The 18080-nt window shown below is 33.3% G+C and overlaps 1 protein-coding gene across 2 annotated transcripts in view; it reads left to right on the forward strand.

The window, feature by feature from the left end:
• Positions 1-18080, forward strand: part of LOC143244887 (uncharacterized) — a 39082-nt gene that overhangs the window by 12656 nt on the left and 8346 nt on the right. The window contains exons 1-7 of one of the 2 annotated variants that reach the window (XM_076490374.1): positions 2442-2631; positions 4111-4177; positions 5766-5918; positions 8239-8370; positions 12005-12154; positions 13400-13552; positions 17314-17475. In XM_076490374.1, the coding sequence (XP_076346489.1) occupies positions 5783-5918; positions 8239-8370; positions 12005-12154; positions 13400-13552; positions 17314-17475 (733 nt within the window). In that variant the 5' untranslated portion in view covers positions 2442-2631; positions 4111-4177; positions 5766-5782. Of the gene's footprint in view, positions 1-2441; positions 2632-4110; positions 4178-5765; positions 5919-8238; positions 8371-12004; positions 12155-13399; positions 13553-17313; positions 17476-18080 lie in introns of those variants that run through there. The other variant, XM_076490365.1, reaches the window with a different exon arrangement.

Genomic DNA, 18080 nt, shown 5'->3' on the forward strand with positions numbered 1-18080 from the left:
AAAGTGTTAGGAAAAGGAAAGAATCGGTGTTATTTTCAGAATAAGGCTCTATCCGCTGCCCAAAGACTTCATGTGAAAAAAAGTTTGAAAGAGAATGTATCTTGATACTAGCTTTCACACTAGTGAATTAAAAAATAGACTTAAGATGTGTATTTTACTATTGACCCGACATGGCCAGGTTGTTATAAGGCAAAAGGTTAAAACAAAACATTATATATTATTCACGTACAATTTACTTTTCCAGCTCTTAAGGAAACGAAATCTTGGACAAGCTCTTTCAAGTCCAATTATTTATTAATACGAGACCTTAACTCAAAGGTTAACTAAACCATTGAGTCATCGTGGACCTTAGGAAAGTTTCTATTAGTTTATCAATCTGAAAAGTTCACAGTGTAATATATAAATTCGGGAACAGAAAAACCGTAGTGTTATCTGATGAATATTCCATGTGGGGCAGTTTTTAACTACTTTTATCATGCTAATATTTCTTTGTCATAATGTCAAGAAACTGGGGCTATGGCTATAGGAATTAGGTCTACGAATTTAAAATTTAACAGGACATTTTAGGCGTAGTTCTAATTTAACAAGACATTTTGGTGTAGTTCTTCAAAGTGAAAAGGAAAGCGATAATCCGATGTTCCCTGATGCATAATTAAAATATTAATCTTAAATATATATATCTTTGTTTGTTTGTTTTGGAATTTCGCACAATTTCCCACCACCACCCACCGCCAACTCTTGGGCTACTCTTTTACCAACGAATAGTGGGATTGACCGTCACATTTTACGCCCTCACGGCTGGGAGGGCGAGCATGTTTAGCGCGACCCTCGGATTATGAGTTGCACACCTACGCGCTTGGCCATGCCAGGCCCATATATACATCTTCTTAAATATTTTAATTAGGCTAAAAAACGTCAATATTTTAAAATAATTCGCAGTATGAACACGGCGTGTGCGACACATGGTGCACACATAGGCTAAACGGATAGTTTAAATACTCCTGGGGTTCAGGTATATTCGTCCTTAGCTTTAAGTCACTGACTAACGAAACTTCAGTCAATAGTTTCTATTTGATGGCTCTGCAAGGGATTGTTCGTTTTCTTTGTTTTTTGAATTTCGCGCAAAGCTACTCAAGGGCTATCTACGCTAGCCATCCATAATTTAGCAGTGTAAGACTAGAGAAAAAGCAGCTAGTCATCACCACCTACCACCAACTCTTAGGCCACTCTTTCACCAACGAATAGTGGGATTGACCATAACATTATAGCGCCCCACGGCTGAAAGGGCGAGCATGTTTGTTGCGACCTGATAACAGGATTATCTCTCAGTCTTATTCGGTGTCCTCCGCTAAAAGTGCGAAGCATATTTACCACTATGAAGTCTCGAAACCCAGACCCTTCGCTGTGCATTCTGGTACGCTAACCACTGGACCTACCCCGGCTTAGCCAGTTTTGGAAAATGCCTTATAACGTCACTAGAGCTCTTAAATTCTCTGTGATATCCTTGTGGAACTAACTATTGATGCTGTAAACAATACAACAGACGTCTGTGATGACTACTATATATATAGCATAATAAATCGAGCAGAGAACTTTTACTTATCACTGCGGTTTTTTAAAATATTGGATCAAAACGACTATGTTATCTGTCGCAGCATTACGTAATTAATCTTGTTTGAGACGCTAAAAGTTAACTATTTGTATTACATTTTTGTCTTTTTTTGCAGTAATAATGCTTAACCCTGTTTTTTATGTATTTTAATGAATCGGATGGCGATAAGTAGAAATATACGATGTATATAAAGTTTGTATTTTAAATTAACACTTATTTTGAAATGGCATTTAATCATCAAACATTCTCTTTATTTTTTGTTAAGCACAGAGTTGCAGAACATGCTATTTTTGCTATACCCATTACGGATATCGAATTTCGAATGTAACTTTTATAACCTCTCCCTTTAACCGCTAAGCCAGATACTCATATAACGTGTTATGAAACTCAATTTCAAAATCAAAAAGTCGTGTTCTGTAAATGAATGTAGTTTAGCTCGACTACTTTCAAAATCAAACTGAAGATGTCACTTCTCAGTTGAGCTCAGTTATACTTTTACTAAAGCTAACAACAAATATTAATGTTTTATCTTATATTTTAGTTAATGGAACTTCGACATGATTGTTTACAGCTTGTTGAAGCGTCTCATAATTGACTATTTATGCTCTAAGATTAATATAATATCTCAGGAACAAGAAGTGTATTTAATGCTCTAATAGTCAGACCAAAAATATCAGATAAAGCTTTATCATTTTCTCAAAGAATGAGAGGAGTAAACGATTTCGGAATTTATTTTTTATTATCAAGTCTTCTCAGGTTCCACGTCTGCTCGTAGGGGGCGTAGCAGATAAAGGCCATCAGCACGACGGGATATCTTACCTTCCAATAACAGCGGTTCGAAAAACATTTAAGAGTTGGGAAAATGGAAGGGATAGAGTGAGATGAGGGGGAACGAATAAAAAATTAAAGGAAAAGTCGAGATTTAAGTATAGATATATCAGATGGTATCAGGATTTTGACTCTCGAACTTAAAAGCTATTAGATTCAGTCGAAGAATATGAATACCATCGTGAGATTAGGTAAGATAAGCTTGGCGGATAATTCATAATGCCTGAATTTAACGCTGAAACCAGGGTTAAAACAATCAAGACATGTGGATATTATATCCTGTGGAAGATAAATAAGTTGACTTAGTTTCTGTAAGATTTATGCGTAAAATGTTTGTACACGTTCATGTTTTACAAGTTTATGTTGAATACTGTGCATAGATTACAATCTCCAAATCAGGTGCAATCAATCATGCATTTCGTGTAGTGGCGTAAATGGTTAAATTTGCGGTTTTTTTTTGTCTCGTGCCTGAGGACTAGACATTTACAGAGTAGCATTAACCTAAAATTTGAAATAAAAATGAATATTACCTCAGGGTAATAATCTGTCCTAAGTCATAAAAGTTCCTGAAGTTACATTTTTAACCCCGCTTTTAACTTTATACAAAGCTACTTTCACATGGAAAACACGACTAGGCTATTTCACTGTCCTCTTCAGTTTGGCTACACGTGGCCGACTGGTCAGCATGCTTGACTAATGAATCCGAGGGCTTTTTTTGCTTCATGTTGCAACACTAATGCACTCCTCATTTTGAGACATAGTGCGCTATAAAAGTGATTGTTAAATTCCATTGTTGGTAGGTGTCGTTGACTAAGTTACCTTACCTTTAAGTCTACCAGTTCGTTATTACCGGCCAAGCATGGCTAGATGTGTTGAGGCGTTCGACTCGTAATCTGAGGGTCGCAGGTTCGAATCCCCGTCACACCAAACATGCTCGCCTTGGTAAAAGAGTATCCCAAGAGTTAGCGGTGAGCGGTGATGACTAGTTTCCTTGCCTCTAGTCTTACACTGCTAAATTAAGTACGGCTAACGCAGATAGCACTCGTGTAGCTTTGCGCGAAATTCAAAAACAAACAAGCAAACTAATCGTTATTACCGATTATCACAGCCAAATGTCACTTGGATATGTTTGCTCAAAAAGTCTAAACGAAGATTTTTCAAGTCATAGTATTACACTCCCATTGGCTGGGCAATAAGTGTGAAAGGTTGTAGCATAAAAAACCTGGCTTTTTTTATTTATCGTGGTGGACACAGACAGCCTACTGTGTAGCTTTGTATTTAATAATAAAATAAACGAACGATTTTTCTAAGGATATTACTATAGGTTCTGTAAACGAACTTTTAACACATTTTTTCAATTTAAATATACATGTTTGTTTTGGCTGTTTCATCGCTCTTAACTGTATTAACTATTTCTAATTGTAAGAAAACTTTATTACTTTTCACAGGTTTATTTTACAAATGACCTATTAAAGTAACGAATGTTATATCTTCTACAAACAGAATTTTATATTTTCAATTAGTAAATAGTTATGAAAAAATCATTTACTATCATTAATCGATTATAGTGGAGTATGGTCGTATGTATATTGGTAAGATTGCGGTCCGAACCGAAAATACAAGTTTAACAAAGTTCAAAAGTGTTAATTGAACTTGTGCGTTAATTGCAGGTGTTTGTGGTGCACACCCTGAAGAGTTTTGCTGCACCGAACGAATCACGACATTACAGCCTGAACGGTAAGAAGCTTTGTAACTAGAAAGACAAAAAAGTTCACAATTTCCATCATAGTCATCCAGTTGTTGTTGCTTTTCTTGCTGTTGTTTCTTTCCTGAAAATGTTTACAATACAGGACCTCTGGAAAATGTACAAGGAACACTAAAGAATGTATTATACTAAGCCTTATTGTAAAAACTGAGAAGAGAAAAAACCAAAAGTATTTTAGTAATAAAAGGCAAGAAACCGAAGAATATTTAAATTAAAGGTTCGGTGCTTGGGGTGTAACCCAGCAGATGAAGTAGATATGAATGTTTTTTATTTATTTATTTATTAAGTGAAGCTTTTGAAGGGAAAATATATCTACGTAATATATACCTCTTGTCTGCTATTTATAAGTTTCTCGATATGAAATTATACTTCTTTTTATCTAACCTATTTCAGCTCATAAATGACATTTCGAGCTGTAAAACCAGACCACCAAGAAATAAACGGTATTCATAAATGTCTCAGTAAGATGAAGTAAAGTCAGTGGCGTTTACAATTTACACCAGATGTCGATGAAATTAATACTCTTATATAACACCAGATGAACAAGAAATAAATAGTAATCATAAATGCTAGTCAACCAAGAAGTCTGCTATTTCAAACCGTTCCATTCAAAGAAAGGTTTCGTTTCTATATCGATTTGGCTATCAGACGTATTTTATTAGGACTTACCTACTTTTTAAATTCCCAAACGTGAAATAAAATAGAAGTTTAGTGTTAAGAACAGGAAGGCATGGGCGCTTAAACCACAATACCATTCATCCAAGACTACCAGTCACTGTCTGTAGCCAGCTCTGGCAAAACGAGAGTTCGAATGATCAGCGGAGTTCATATGCAATACCATCTACTTTTGTTAATCATTTCTTGAAAAATTAAAGTCAGCTGTAGAAACTCAGTCTTACAATATCTTTCACCTGAAACCTTTATTTACTGTAGGTAGACAGTTTAGGGAAGGCTATTGCTCCTTATATATAAGGGCATTTAATATGTTTTAAGGATAAGAAAGTTTTGTAAAACTTTGCATTAAAAATCAATTCTTTTCACATTGGAAATTCATATGAATCTCTTTTTATCCTCAAAACAATGAATGCATCAATGAAAAGTTCAACCAGTAAAGTTAATTTCGATGTTTCAGTTTGTCACATGTGCACTAGATTCTCTCATAAAATTGGTGTATGTTCTGAAAACAGAAACTATTGATATAATTACAATTTTATATAATTGTTATTTCATTTAAAACCAATTATTAAATTCTCAACCATTTATATATTTTTGTAGAGAAATATTTAATTTTTTTAAAGTTAGAATGTCATTACATTCTTATCGCTAAGCCAAAGCTAAAATATCCTTAATTTCTATACTAATTCTTAAAAATTCAATTTAATGTATTCGTCGTTTCACTTATTACACTAACCTAATATTTACTTTATGATTTTAACTGATGAGAAAACCTAGACTTTCACACATTGTCTTTTTTTAGTTGACTGGTCTCTATGCCATTAAAATATTAGCAAAATGCTATTCATGGTATTAATTATTAACTCTGTACAATTCTCTGTTTAGATCTTCTGCCAGCTTTCATGAACTTAGGGTCTTCATGTAAATCGTCCTTTGTCTGTCTTCTGTTCATTCCAAACAGCTACTGCGACTGGGATTACGGATCCTGTAGGTGTCGCCCATATCATGTTCAGTATAATGACACAACGTGTATACCCCGTAAGTAAAAGAACGTGTATCCTGTTATTGTTCTGTTCAACAGTTTAACGTTTAAAAGCTAAAACTACAAAGAGTACACGTTTTTAGTATTAAATCTACTTGTTTTTTATGTCCTTCTGTTAGATAAGCTTGCATTAAATTTACTAAGTCCAAAAACTGTCCAGTGTTTCAAATGACACTATTAGATAAGTGACTACCAACACCTTGACTGAATAGTTGTTGTTGAGCTGTTTATTAACTAACGCTTTAAGTAAGTGACCAAGCCAGAGCTTAACAGCCTAGTTGTAAAGTTATGATATAACTGTTGAAATGAAGTACAGTTAGTGAGAAGTGATACAACTGCTGACTTGCGATTTAACTAGTGAAGAACAGACAAGCTTTTCAGTAAAAGTTCAGCTATTGAGTAGTAGCCTAAATATTAAGTTAGAGCTTAGATAGAGACGAGCAATTCAAGTATTTGGGATATTACAGTGTTTGACGTTTTACCAATGAGCTGTTTTGACATAGCGATTACCAACCTATATTTGATTATAATATTTAAGAATGTTTTATATTTTCTTCCAATCATTTGTGCCTTTGAGTTACTCCTTGAAGAGGATCACGTAGATTTGGTGGCTAAAACTAGAATGAGGGGTTGAGGGTTGCGAGGGAGAACAAGAGAACAACCAGCAAGAGTGAAGGATGGAGTACTAATGGTAGACTGTTATAGAAAATTCAAGAGATTTACTGAGACTTTATTAATTTTTGAATGTGTTTTCTTTACTTTTTTCAATCTTGTGTAATTTAAATTTTTGCTAATGTGGAGCTATGTTCATTGTGACTTATATTTGTTTGGAAACGCTTTTAATGTTGGTATGAGTTTCCATTATCTTTTTTTATGTACCTCAACTTTTCTTTTGTGTATTCCCTGTAAAACCAGTTGTGTAGCTTTTGTACTTTCTCTCTATAAATAGGCATGCATTTACGGTGTGAATAAATTTATCTTATCTTAATTATAATCGGTTTATCTTTGTCCGTATCGTTGTACCTTTCATGTTCCACTTGACCTGTTCGTCTAAGTCATTTGACCTTTTCCTTTGGATAATGTTTGCCACGTCTCTTTGTTAATGAGTAATAATTCAGCCACTAATTTGCAGTCAACTCAATGAATAGTGTGGGCCAACTGTTGAGTTTTCGATCAATGATAGCTAGTGCTCGAGCTAGCGTTTTGAATCCAGCTAACAAAAACTACTTCTCAGTTATAACTGATTGACTGAGGTCCAACTGTTAACCATTGCTCAGTTGCTGAAATACAGTTGAGATAGTTGCATAATAAGTCCAGATACCGACAAGTTTTTCAGCTGTTTAATTGCAATTCAGGTTGTTCGCAATGGTCTAAGTTGTAAGTAGCAGTTCCCCAGTTGACAAGTCGCCAACTGCTGTCCAAAACGCAATTACTATGCTGAAACTAGCTACTGAATAATGACTATTTACATGACCAGTTGTTCAAACAAGTATGACTCCAACGTCTAAATAGTTGCTCAATTGGTTTATCCCATTATAAATAATGAATAACATCTGAATTGCTGGTTGGTAATATAGTTGTTGAATTATGAACAAGCTTAAGAATACAGAAATTAGTTGTTTAATTTGTAGCCTGACTTACTTATGACTTGTCAGAATTTTTACTCGGGTTAAACACCAGATAAAAAAAAACAAACTCCAGTTTCTACCAGCATACAATGTTTTGGTTTATTAAACTTATAAGTGAACATTGATTATAACAATAGTTGTTTCAATCAACATCTCCACAAGTTACAGGGATTGTGAGGTAAATCCGCATTAAACAATTGTTGCTCACTTATTATTACAAAAGGTTGTTTTTCTGTTGTTACTCAGTGAGACAGCAGTAAGTTTTACGAACTTACGATACTAAATATATGGTTTGGGACTTCCACGGTGAATACAAAAGATATCTCATGTTTTTTGCTCTAAAAACAAACCCTCTATTTTGTATTTTTAAATAAATATACCATTTACTTTCGTAATGTTTTTCTATTAACATTTATCGTTGTAAAGTGAAAGAGATTTTATTCGAAATTTTACATACAAGGTTTTAGATTAGTTCTATACTTTTATGGTCCGCATTTTCAAGATCTGCGAAAGATTCAAATTAAATAAAACGAATTGACTTTCGTCTTGTGGCATTTTAAACAGGTACACATAATTCAATTTTCAATCTGCTTAATAATAAATGTAACCTCACAAGTAGCTTATCACCAGTTCAATTCACTAAACCATTGATCAACTACTATGAATAACAATATTTTCTCGTTTCTAGCCTCTTTGCTAGGATTCGGATGTGCAGTAAATGCACAGTGTAGAGTGAAGGTGAAAAACAGTCAATGTGTCAATGGTTTGTGTGAATGCCTACCTAACTTTATTCCGTATAGACGAGACAAGTGCTTACCAGGTGAGTTTCTGAATTACCAATAATTCTTTTTTATATACACATAAATAGATCACTAATTGTCAGTTGTTATTATTGATAATGGGTGATTTAAATCAGCACTATTAAGCAGAAAAGAATTTATAATAATTTAATGCATTTTCATTCCTAGTTTGCCATCCATAGTCATAACGGATATATTTATATATATAAGCTACTAAGTACTATTTCAACATCAGAAAAACCAACGACAGAATGAACTGCTCACGAGACTCTTTTCAAATTGTCCATAGTCATAAATAGTATGCATATTTAAGTTGATTAAATCAAGAACTGAATCTGTTGTTTATACTAAGACAAATATGTCATATTACATCAGAACTAACCAGACAACGTCATGTTGTCAGGTTAGGTCAGAATACCATTGTACTCAGTTCTCTAAGAAATAACTTAAAAGTATCTATTAATGACCGCTATGTGTTTACTTGTATGGGCCTGGATCTTCCAAATTAAATCTGTTTATAGCAAAAAATTACACTCACAAATATATTTTTTCATTAGTGACAAAAGTGGAGTTCTTGTTTTTCAGAAATACAAATACTGCAATGTTCTCTAGAATTAGTAAATAAAATTAGAGAAATTGCCGCCTTATAAGTTTTGCTCAATGTACCAGAGATTAATATTCAAAATTCGTTTGTGAAAACAAAAACAACTTTTTATTTTGTTGATATATAGAAATAAGCTTGACTATAGTTTCCTTTGGCAACCATAAACGAGGTTGACTTAGCCATAATTACGTAATGATTATTAATGTAAAAACGTAAGTCATGCACTCATCAAAAGTGTGACCATGCAGTGGTAAACACGAGAAAGAATTACCGTTGTCGATACTAAAAATTACACCATTTTGTTTGGAAAAATGTCATAAAATTATTGTTTGGCAGTGAGTTACAAAGGTGACAACACATTTGTTCGTTACAAAATTACATTTAAAAGCTCGTAACATTATTACTAAAGTCGAGCCTTCAATGAAGAATGTCATGATATCTTACTAATTCAGGTAAATTAATGTTTTACGTTAGTAAATATGATTGTTTTGATGTCGATGCGTCTCATAAAAAATATTCGTTTCACAAAAATTCTTACAAGAATATATATGTTATGTACTTGACATCTGTTATGCAACACGGATAACACAACGTTCAACAATTACAAAAAAACTATCTATCTGATAATAATACGACAGGCTACACAAAGTTTTTAAAATTAGTTACGTTTCTAGATATATTGTTGATATTTATTTAATCTTTTTATCAATACTTTATGGACATTGTCTAACAAAGTTATCTTACTATGAGAAAAGCTTTTTCATTAAAATATATCACATCACATGGATTTATATATTAGCACCGCAGATAATGTGTTTAAACGTTTTTACGTTTTCATTAAAAAAGTACTTTTAATTTTAAAGTTAAAAATTTCAATTTGAAAATTATGCTACACAGTAGAACTTGTTCGACGTTGAAAGAGTTCGTGAGCAAAGCTCATAAGTTTATTCTTATTTCACACAATTGATGTGCTTGTTTTTTCCGACACCAGATTTACTACATTTTGTAGGAAATTCAATAAAGTTTCTTTTTTTACATATACAATGCTTTCGGAATTAATACTTTTATACATTATTTCTATACTTTAATTTCTTAACTAATATTTAGGGTGATAACTGTAAGTCACATTTAAATCTTATAATTACATCTTATACATTTCAGCCAGTTCTTAGGAATTAGCTTTATTTATAATTTGCGGTTAATCCTGACGTGTGCTTTATAAAGTGAGAATAGTTATAGTTGGATTAGTTATCTTAGATACACCTCATATGTTTAGTAAACCATTTTTCGTTCTGTTGCATTTAAATTTGTTACTCTAATTACAAAATCAATATTTCAGAATGTTCATTAGTATATACACTTATTATTACTATCTTTGTGTTTTTATTATTAAAAATATTTCTTATAAGAATTTTTGAATTATTTTTAGTGTATAGATTTAGGGAATATTTAAATCTCGTAAGGTGACTGAATCCCTGAATCTATTATTGGGATTATGGCCGAAAATGTTGCTAACAGCGAGGCTACTCAATTTATGAAACAAAATATTCTAATCGTAATAAATATAAGCATAAAAAAGAGTATATTTAACTAGCTATGTTCATTACTGGTTTTATTATCAGAATATGCTAATGTAATAGTAAACTGACAAAGAAAAAGGTTTATAGCATATTAAACATTTTATTTAGAGATCATACTATATGCAGTATGTTTTTTTACTTACAATTTTCGTTATGCTTATAGGCCATTGTTGGCCAATTTACTATTGATGTCTTTATTTTTAACCGTGATCAATGAAAACAGCTTGCTTTGATCAAAAGTCAGTATTAATAAAATCTCTTATAATTGACTGTTGACATCGAGTTAAAAAGATAAAATTATAACTAAAAAACTAACACAAATATATATTAAAAATTCTAAATGTTATTATTATTATAAATCTTAAAGTGTTAATATAATAACTCTTTAAAAGTGAGTTGTATAAAAATCATCTATTGAAAAGTTCTAAGCTTAAATTACAAAAAAGTTAAAAATACCACATATCAATCATATTTTCAAAATTCAATATTTTCATTCATTACTTCAAACTGTTTCAAAACTAAATAATTTAAGATGCTCAGTGCAAAAAATTTAAATGAAAACATTTGAAAATTCGGTTATTGTGACGTGTTTATAAATCATTAATTGTCATTTTTACAAATATTTTAATATTAACAACTCTACAGAAAAGTTTCTTAATTTACAACGGATTTACAACGCTAAAATCAGGAGTTCGGTTCCCCTTGGTGGACTCAGCGGATAGCTCGATGTGGCTTTGCTATAAGAAAAACACACACTACTAAATCTAGGTGTTTCCAGGAATGTGTATTGTTTACCCAGGAGTTTAACGTAACGTAAAGGGCTTGGCTTTAATGTGTAGAACATTTTTGAAAGTTTGAGCTATATAGGAAAAAAAGTTAAGCTAGACTGAGTAAGCAATTTCTTACTCACTTCTTGAATAGTTAGTATGTGGTTCAGTCTGTTTCTGTCAACCATTTAGTCTGTTAGATCAGTGCTGTAAATAGAGGTTATGCTTTGAGAAAGAACTAGAAAAAAGACATTAGAAAGTAAGTAGAATTTCTGTCAGATCTAGTTTATTTATTAAGTAAGCCTAAAGGTGGTTACACTAAACACGGAACTTGAAGAAAAAAAAATTTTGTTGCCATTAGCTGGACTAAGCCTGTTAGTATTCTTTCTTTTACCAAATTACCCAAAAGAGCCTGGCCAATAATAAACAATATTCTGATGATAACTCTTTTTGATAAATCATGAGATATGCGTATAAAAATGGATAAAATGTAAGGGTGATGATTAAAATATAGTTTCGTTCGACACAACACCTTGTGTTGCTGTTGTTGATGTTTTTCGTAATGTGAGAAGAGCTTGTGAAGTTTGCTTACGTAACGTTTTAGTAAAATTTATTCAGTATTGTCACTGGCTTAAGTACTATCGATTACTATCAACTGTGTTATGTTTATTTGATTATTATAACATTTTTTTCTTTATTTCAGTGGCTAAAGTAGGAGATTATTGTCTTAATCATGAACAGTGTCGCTTGTCGGACAAATACACTTACTGTGTTTGGATAATCCCTAATATTTACGGAAAATGCCAGTGTCCATTGGGATACCTGTTTACAAATGATCAACGTTGTTTGCCACGTGAGTGCTGTTGTTACATCGATTTCAGAATACAGGTTATATGTGTTTATTCAAGCTGTACTTGCTACCAGGTTATAGTAAAGCTTTATTCTGAGTAATTCTAATAATGAGTGAAAACTTAATTTGTACCTAACATATGATAATTAGTCTTGATAAAAATGAAATAGAAAAGTGGACCTTTTATAAGCGCTCTGGTTACAGGGTTTCTATTTCTTTTTATTAAGACTTCTTAGACCTACGTGAATATGATAATTAGCTATATTAGATTATTGAAGCTTGTAAGATTCATGAGACAATTGTAACTCATAACAACACGTATGAAACACCGAGTCAGAAAAGTGATTTCGGTGTGGGATTTATCGTCTAGAAAATTATTATTGAGAAGTTATTAGTGTCATATATCAAATGATATTTAAATTTGTGTAATCAAATTAATGTCAACATCGACTCCGATGACTTTGTAAAACTTACATTTTAGTTAATCGATCAGTCAGATATTCAACATGTAAGTCTGAAATTTTATCAGTCTTTCTTCTTTATCTGAATGTCAGAAAGAAAAAGCATTTATTTCAGAAACTTTTTTGAAATTATAATATGTATATTCACTATTAGAGATCAAAGCATTGAAATATTTTGAAATGATGAACTAAATAACTGACAAGAACAAAAAATACAAAAACATAAATGACAATTAGATATATAAATGTTATTGGACAGTTCTACTAAATTCATTATGAACCATTATAATGTACCACTATAAGTAGTCTTTGTACCAGCATCCTTTGCTTCAGTGCCTTAGCCACTTGGTCGAGCTTGGTCTAATAATAGCGTACCTGGACCATGAACCTGAAGGTTCTTGATCTATCAGCTGAAAATTAGAGACGACCACGTGCGATTAGTTGTTGTTTCTTTTTATGCGGATTTTATAAGAAAAAAAAACAACTTTCCACCCTTATGGTTCAGTAGTGAGTATGAGGGCTAAATGTCGGGGTTTACACTCGTGGTGGACATAGCACAAAAAGCTCATTGTGCAGCTTTTATCCCTAACGACAAAACAAAAGAATTGAAACAACCAAACGACAACAACAAAACAACTAAAAACAACATTGGCTATTTTAAAATGGGTGTATTCTTAAAATAGAGTAATAAAAATAACAACTTTAAAACCTGGACTTATTATGCACTCTTACTTAACATGCATTTTAATTGTTTATACGATTAACGACATTGAACCCCACTTTCCAGATCTTGGCAATAAATGCAAGAGTTCGGATGATTGTGAAGCAGCGACATCTGGTGCTCACTGTAAAAAACACAAAGGTACATCTATATGCGATTGTCGTGAAGGTTTCAAATCCTCAAAAAATAAACTCCGTTGTGTACCAAAGGAAACAGAAGGTAAGGAGTAACGTAGTTCACGTAGTCGTGTATTGAATTATGATCACACATTTTGCACACAACCATATCATTATGTTCAGATCAGTATGAAATTAGTAGTAACTCTTCTATAATAAAAAGTGGACTTATTTTTTCACCAGGAACAAAACCTACTTCTCTTTTACTTTTCATGAAATAGCATTTTCTTGGAAGTCATTGGAATTTTAGGTTATTTCTCCGAATGTGTAATAATTTTTAGCCATCAAAATAACTGACAAAAGAAAAAAAAATGATAAACAAGTTAATAATAATTTCTTTTTTTAACAGGTGGCCATATTAGTTAAAATGAACCAAAATAGAAAAAAAAGAGTGTATAGTTTACCAGTTATTGATGTCATATCATCGTATAAGTTTATCACGATTCGCTACTTTATAGGTAAAATCAAACTGTATGTATACCACAAGACCTTCCAATAATCCTTCAACTTTTGCTTCACATATCTCTGATACTGAGAACTTAATTTAGAAACTTGGAAGTTTCGTGGTTACGACGTCGGCTTCTTGAGGGTACAATCAACACACAACGACATTTATAATTAGGAATCGACGGTTGAATCCTATAATTTTGTTAGTTATTGCATACAGGTTGTATCTATTAATTACAGCCGCATGACGAAGGTTTGCACGCTAGTAAATATAAAACTTTTACGAAGTAAAACCATGTGTTTAGTTTTATTTGTTTCGTACAAATAGCTCATTGATATATTTTAATGCTATATCAGCTCTTAAAAAAATGTGTAGGTCTTTACATTGTACAGTGTCAGTAATGACTCTCAGAATCGTAAATTTTATGTCCTGTATTACTGTTTAAATTCTACATTTTGTGTTTTCATTGGCCATAAGAAACCAATGATATTTGCATATGTCAAAAGCTGTCCTTTTAAAAATGAATGTGGTTCCTTAAAGACAAAAAACTAAAGAACAAGTACGAGTTCGCCTGCTTATAGTAAATGCATCATACCTTTATTATTAGTAATATAAACATGCATATATTTGTTTATATGTGCCTGATATTGATGATTCTAGTGATAAACTAAAATCAAATCGACTGCAGACCTTTTGAAAAAAAAACACGTTTTATTTGGTTCTGTAGGGACATGCAGATGTGTTAACGTGGTTTACACGATCTTCCAATTTCCTTCTAGCTTTACAGAATTTTTGTTAGAGTTATAGGCTTCTATGAAACTATCAAAGGTTAGACTTTTAAAGTTTTCAGTAGGGTTATCATCAGGTAAAATGAGATTAGGTAAAAAACAAACAGGATAGCCAATTTATAATATTTTTATTTTACTATTGATTTATTTGGGATATTTTTTTACCCACTCGAGCGAGCTTCAATTACTAAATAAGGTAGCACTGAATAGTAAGAATCGTGCTGAAACAAAATGGCGGCCATAAAAATTGTTCCTTAAAATGTTTAGATATTAACAATGATTATTTCACAGTATTGGTTGAACGAAACGACAGCTTATTGTATTAAATATATACACTACATGGCCAAAAGTATATGGACACCCGACCATCACACCCATATGTGTTTGTTGAACATCTCATTCCAAAACCATGGGCATTAATACGGAGTTGGTCTTCCTTTTGCTGCAATAACAACCTCCACTCTTCTGAAAAGGCTTTTCACTTAATTTTGGAACATGGGTGCGGGGATTCCCTCTTATTCAGCCGTAAAAGCATTAATGAGGTCGAGCACTGATGTTGGACGAGAAGGCCTGGCTCGCAGTCGGCGTTCCAATTCATTCCAAAGGTCAGGGCTCCGTGCAAGCCAGTCAAGTTATTTCACATCAACCTCGTTAAACCATGTCTTTATGGACCTCGCTTTGAGCACTGGGACATTGTCATGTTGAAATGAAAAAGGACCTTCCCCAAACTTTTGACACTAAGTTGGAAGCACACAATTCTCTATGATGTCATTCTATGCTGTAGCATTAAAATTTCCCTTCACTGGAACTAAAGATCCCAGCCCAAACCATAGAAACAACCCTAGACTATTATTATTCTTCCACAAAACTGTACAGTTGGCACTGTGCATTCAGACAGGTAGCGTTCTCCTGGCATTCGCCAAACCCAGATTCGTCTGTCAGACTGCCAGAGAGTGAAACGGGGTTCATCACTCCAGAAAACGCGTTTCCACTGCTCCAGAGTCCAATGGTGGTGTGCTTTACCCCGCTCCAGTCGACGCTTGGCATTGCACGTAGTGATCATAGGCTTGTGTGAGGCTGCTCAGCCATGGAAACCCATTTCATGAAGCTCCCGACGAACAGTCCTTGTGTTGACGCTGCTTCCGTAGGGAGTTTGGACTCGGTAGTGAATCAACTGTGGACAAAGGAATTTTACGCGCTACACACTTCAGCACTCGGCGGTCGTGTTCTGTGAGCTTGTGTGACCTACCGCTAAGTAGCTGAGCTTTTATTGCTCCTAGACGTTTCCACTTCACATTAACAGCACTTACAGTTGACCAGGTCAGAAATTTGACGAACTGACTTGTTGGAAAGGTGGCATCCTATGACAGTGCCAAACTGAAAGTCAGTGAGCTTTTCAATACGCCCCATTCTACTGCCAATGTTTGTCTATGGTGACTGCATGGCTGTATGCTTGATTTTATGCACCTGTTAGCAATAGGTGTGGCTGAAATAGCCGAACCCACTAATTAGAAGGGGTGTCCACATACTTTTAGCCATGTAGCGTGTATATAAGCAACCTAAATCACTAAATGCTTTTCTATGGAGTGAATCAAAATTTCACTATTTCAACGAATTTTGCTCCAAGTAAGTGATTTTTCCAAACAAATGTACAGAGAAACTGACGAACCTTATCGATCTTTATTTTGTTTTTTTTTACAGAAGTATTTCTGGTATTCCAATAATTCCTTTCTTGTACTGCAAGAAGGTAATAGTATATGTATACTATTACAGTAATATATATATATATATATATATATATATATATATAACGGACAATGTGATACTTTAGGTTGGTAGAGATTCTGATGAGTAATAAAACTGAATCGAGTATACGTGAGTCCAACGCTTGGTATCACTGGTGAACAAAAATATCACTAATACAAAGAAACAAGTGTAATAAAAAACGATTAAATTCTTTAAAGATAAGTGGGAATTGATCTATTCTCAACCTTAGCTCGGTGTAGTAATACGAAAAGTTTTAATGCTACAAAAAGCATTACAAAAAGTGAGTTATTTAAAACTTTAAAAAAATACCTACTTTTAATCAGACTAACATAAATAAATACAGCGACTTGCCAAAGTAAAGATACAATTTGTTTTAATTATATAATTCAGTTTTTGTAGTTTTAACTTTCTAATTGGTGTTACATATCCATAAAATCCTAAATATAAAACTGAAAATTTTTGAATGCTTGGAAGAAGTAAGAAAGAAGATATTTCTTTAGTATAACGAACATAAAAGATTCTAAGGCCTGAGATAAACAATTATTTTTTCATGCACCTATTTAAACCGTGTGAAATAAAGCATCTATTCCATTTCTGCTAAAAACTAGCAATACGGCACAATACACTCTGCTAAAGTCCACGTTACCTACTGCTATATTTTGATGTCTCTCAGAATATTAAAATGTCATTAATGTTTTCTTTAAGCATTCCAAAGGAATTTGGTAGTAAATACGCATTCTTATATCATTAGAGTTAAAGTCGATGACAATAAATGTAACATGCTATAAATACTGTTTACAGTTCCGGCTGTACAACTGGATATTTCTTCAGCTGGAGCCGCTTCTATAGGGAAAACGTGTAGCAGAGAAGCTGAATGTCAAAAACGAGATCCTTACAGTACCTGTATAAATGGCAGATGTCAGTGTATATCAGAAAGATCCTTATGTAATGCAAATAATACTGGTGAGTATACATATTATCAGTGATGATGTTATTGTTGGTAAGTACATACCTGTTTGGTGGTTAGGGTGCTTGACTGGCAATCTGGGAATTGTAGATTCTCCGTTTCACCAAAAATACTCGCCCTTTCCGTCGTGGGTTTGTTTGTTTTTTACTTTCGCGCAAAGCTACGTAAGAGCAATCTGCACTATCCGCCCCTAATTTAGCGGTGAAAGACTACAGGGAAGGCAGCTAGTCATCACCATCCGCCACTAAATTCTTAGGCTACTCTTTTACAAACGAATAGTGGGATTAACCTTTAATTGTAACGCCCTCACGGCTGAAGTGGCGAGTATGTTTCGTGTAAATGGAGATTCGGTCACTCCATCCTCATATTACGAGTCCAGCGTCCCAACCATCTGGCCATTGTGGGCTTTCAGCCGTGGGAACTTCATTATGTTACGGTCATTCCCATTATTCGTTCGTAAAATAGTAGCCCAAGAGTTGGCGGTGGGAAGTGTTGACTAGCTAGCTTCCGTCTAATCTTTCACTGCTAAAATACAAATAACCCCCAAGATCCAAATTAACCTGTCCATCCGTGATATTAATAACAATCGTTATAATTATGA

The sequence above is a fragment of the Tachypleus tridentatus genome, chromosome 1, assembly GCF_004210375.1.
Source record: "Tachypleus tridentatus isolate NWPU-2018 chromosome 1, ASM421037v1, whole genome shotgun sequence".
Classification (NCBI taxonomy): Eukaryota; Metazoa; Arthropoda; class Merostomata; order Xiphosura; family Limulidae; genus Tachypleus; species Tachypleus tridentatus.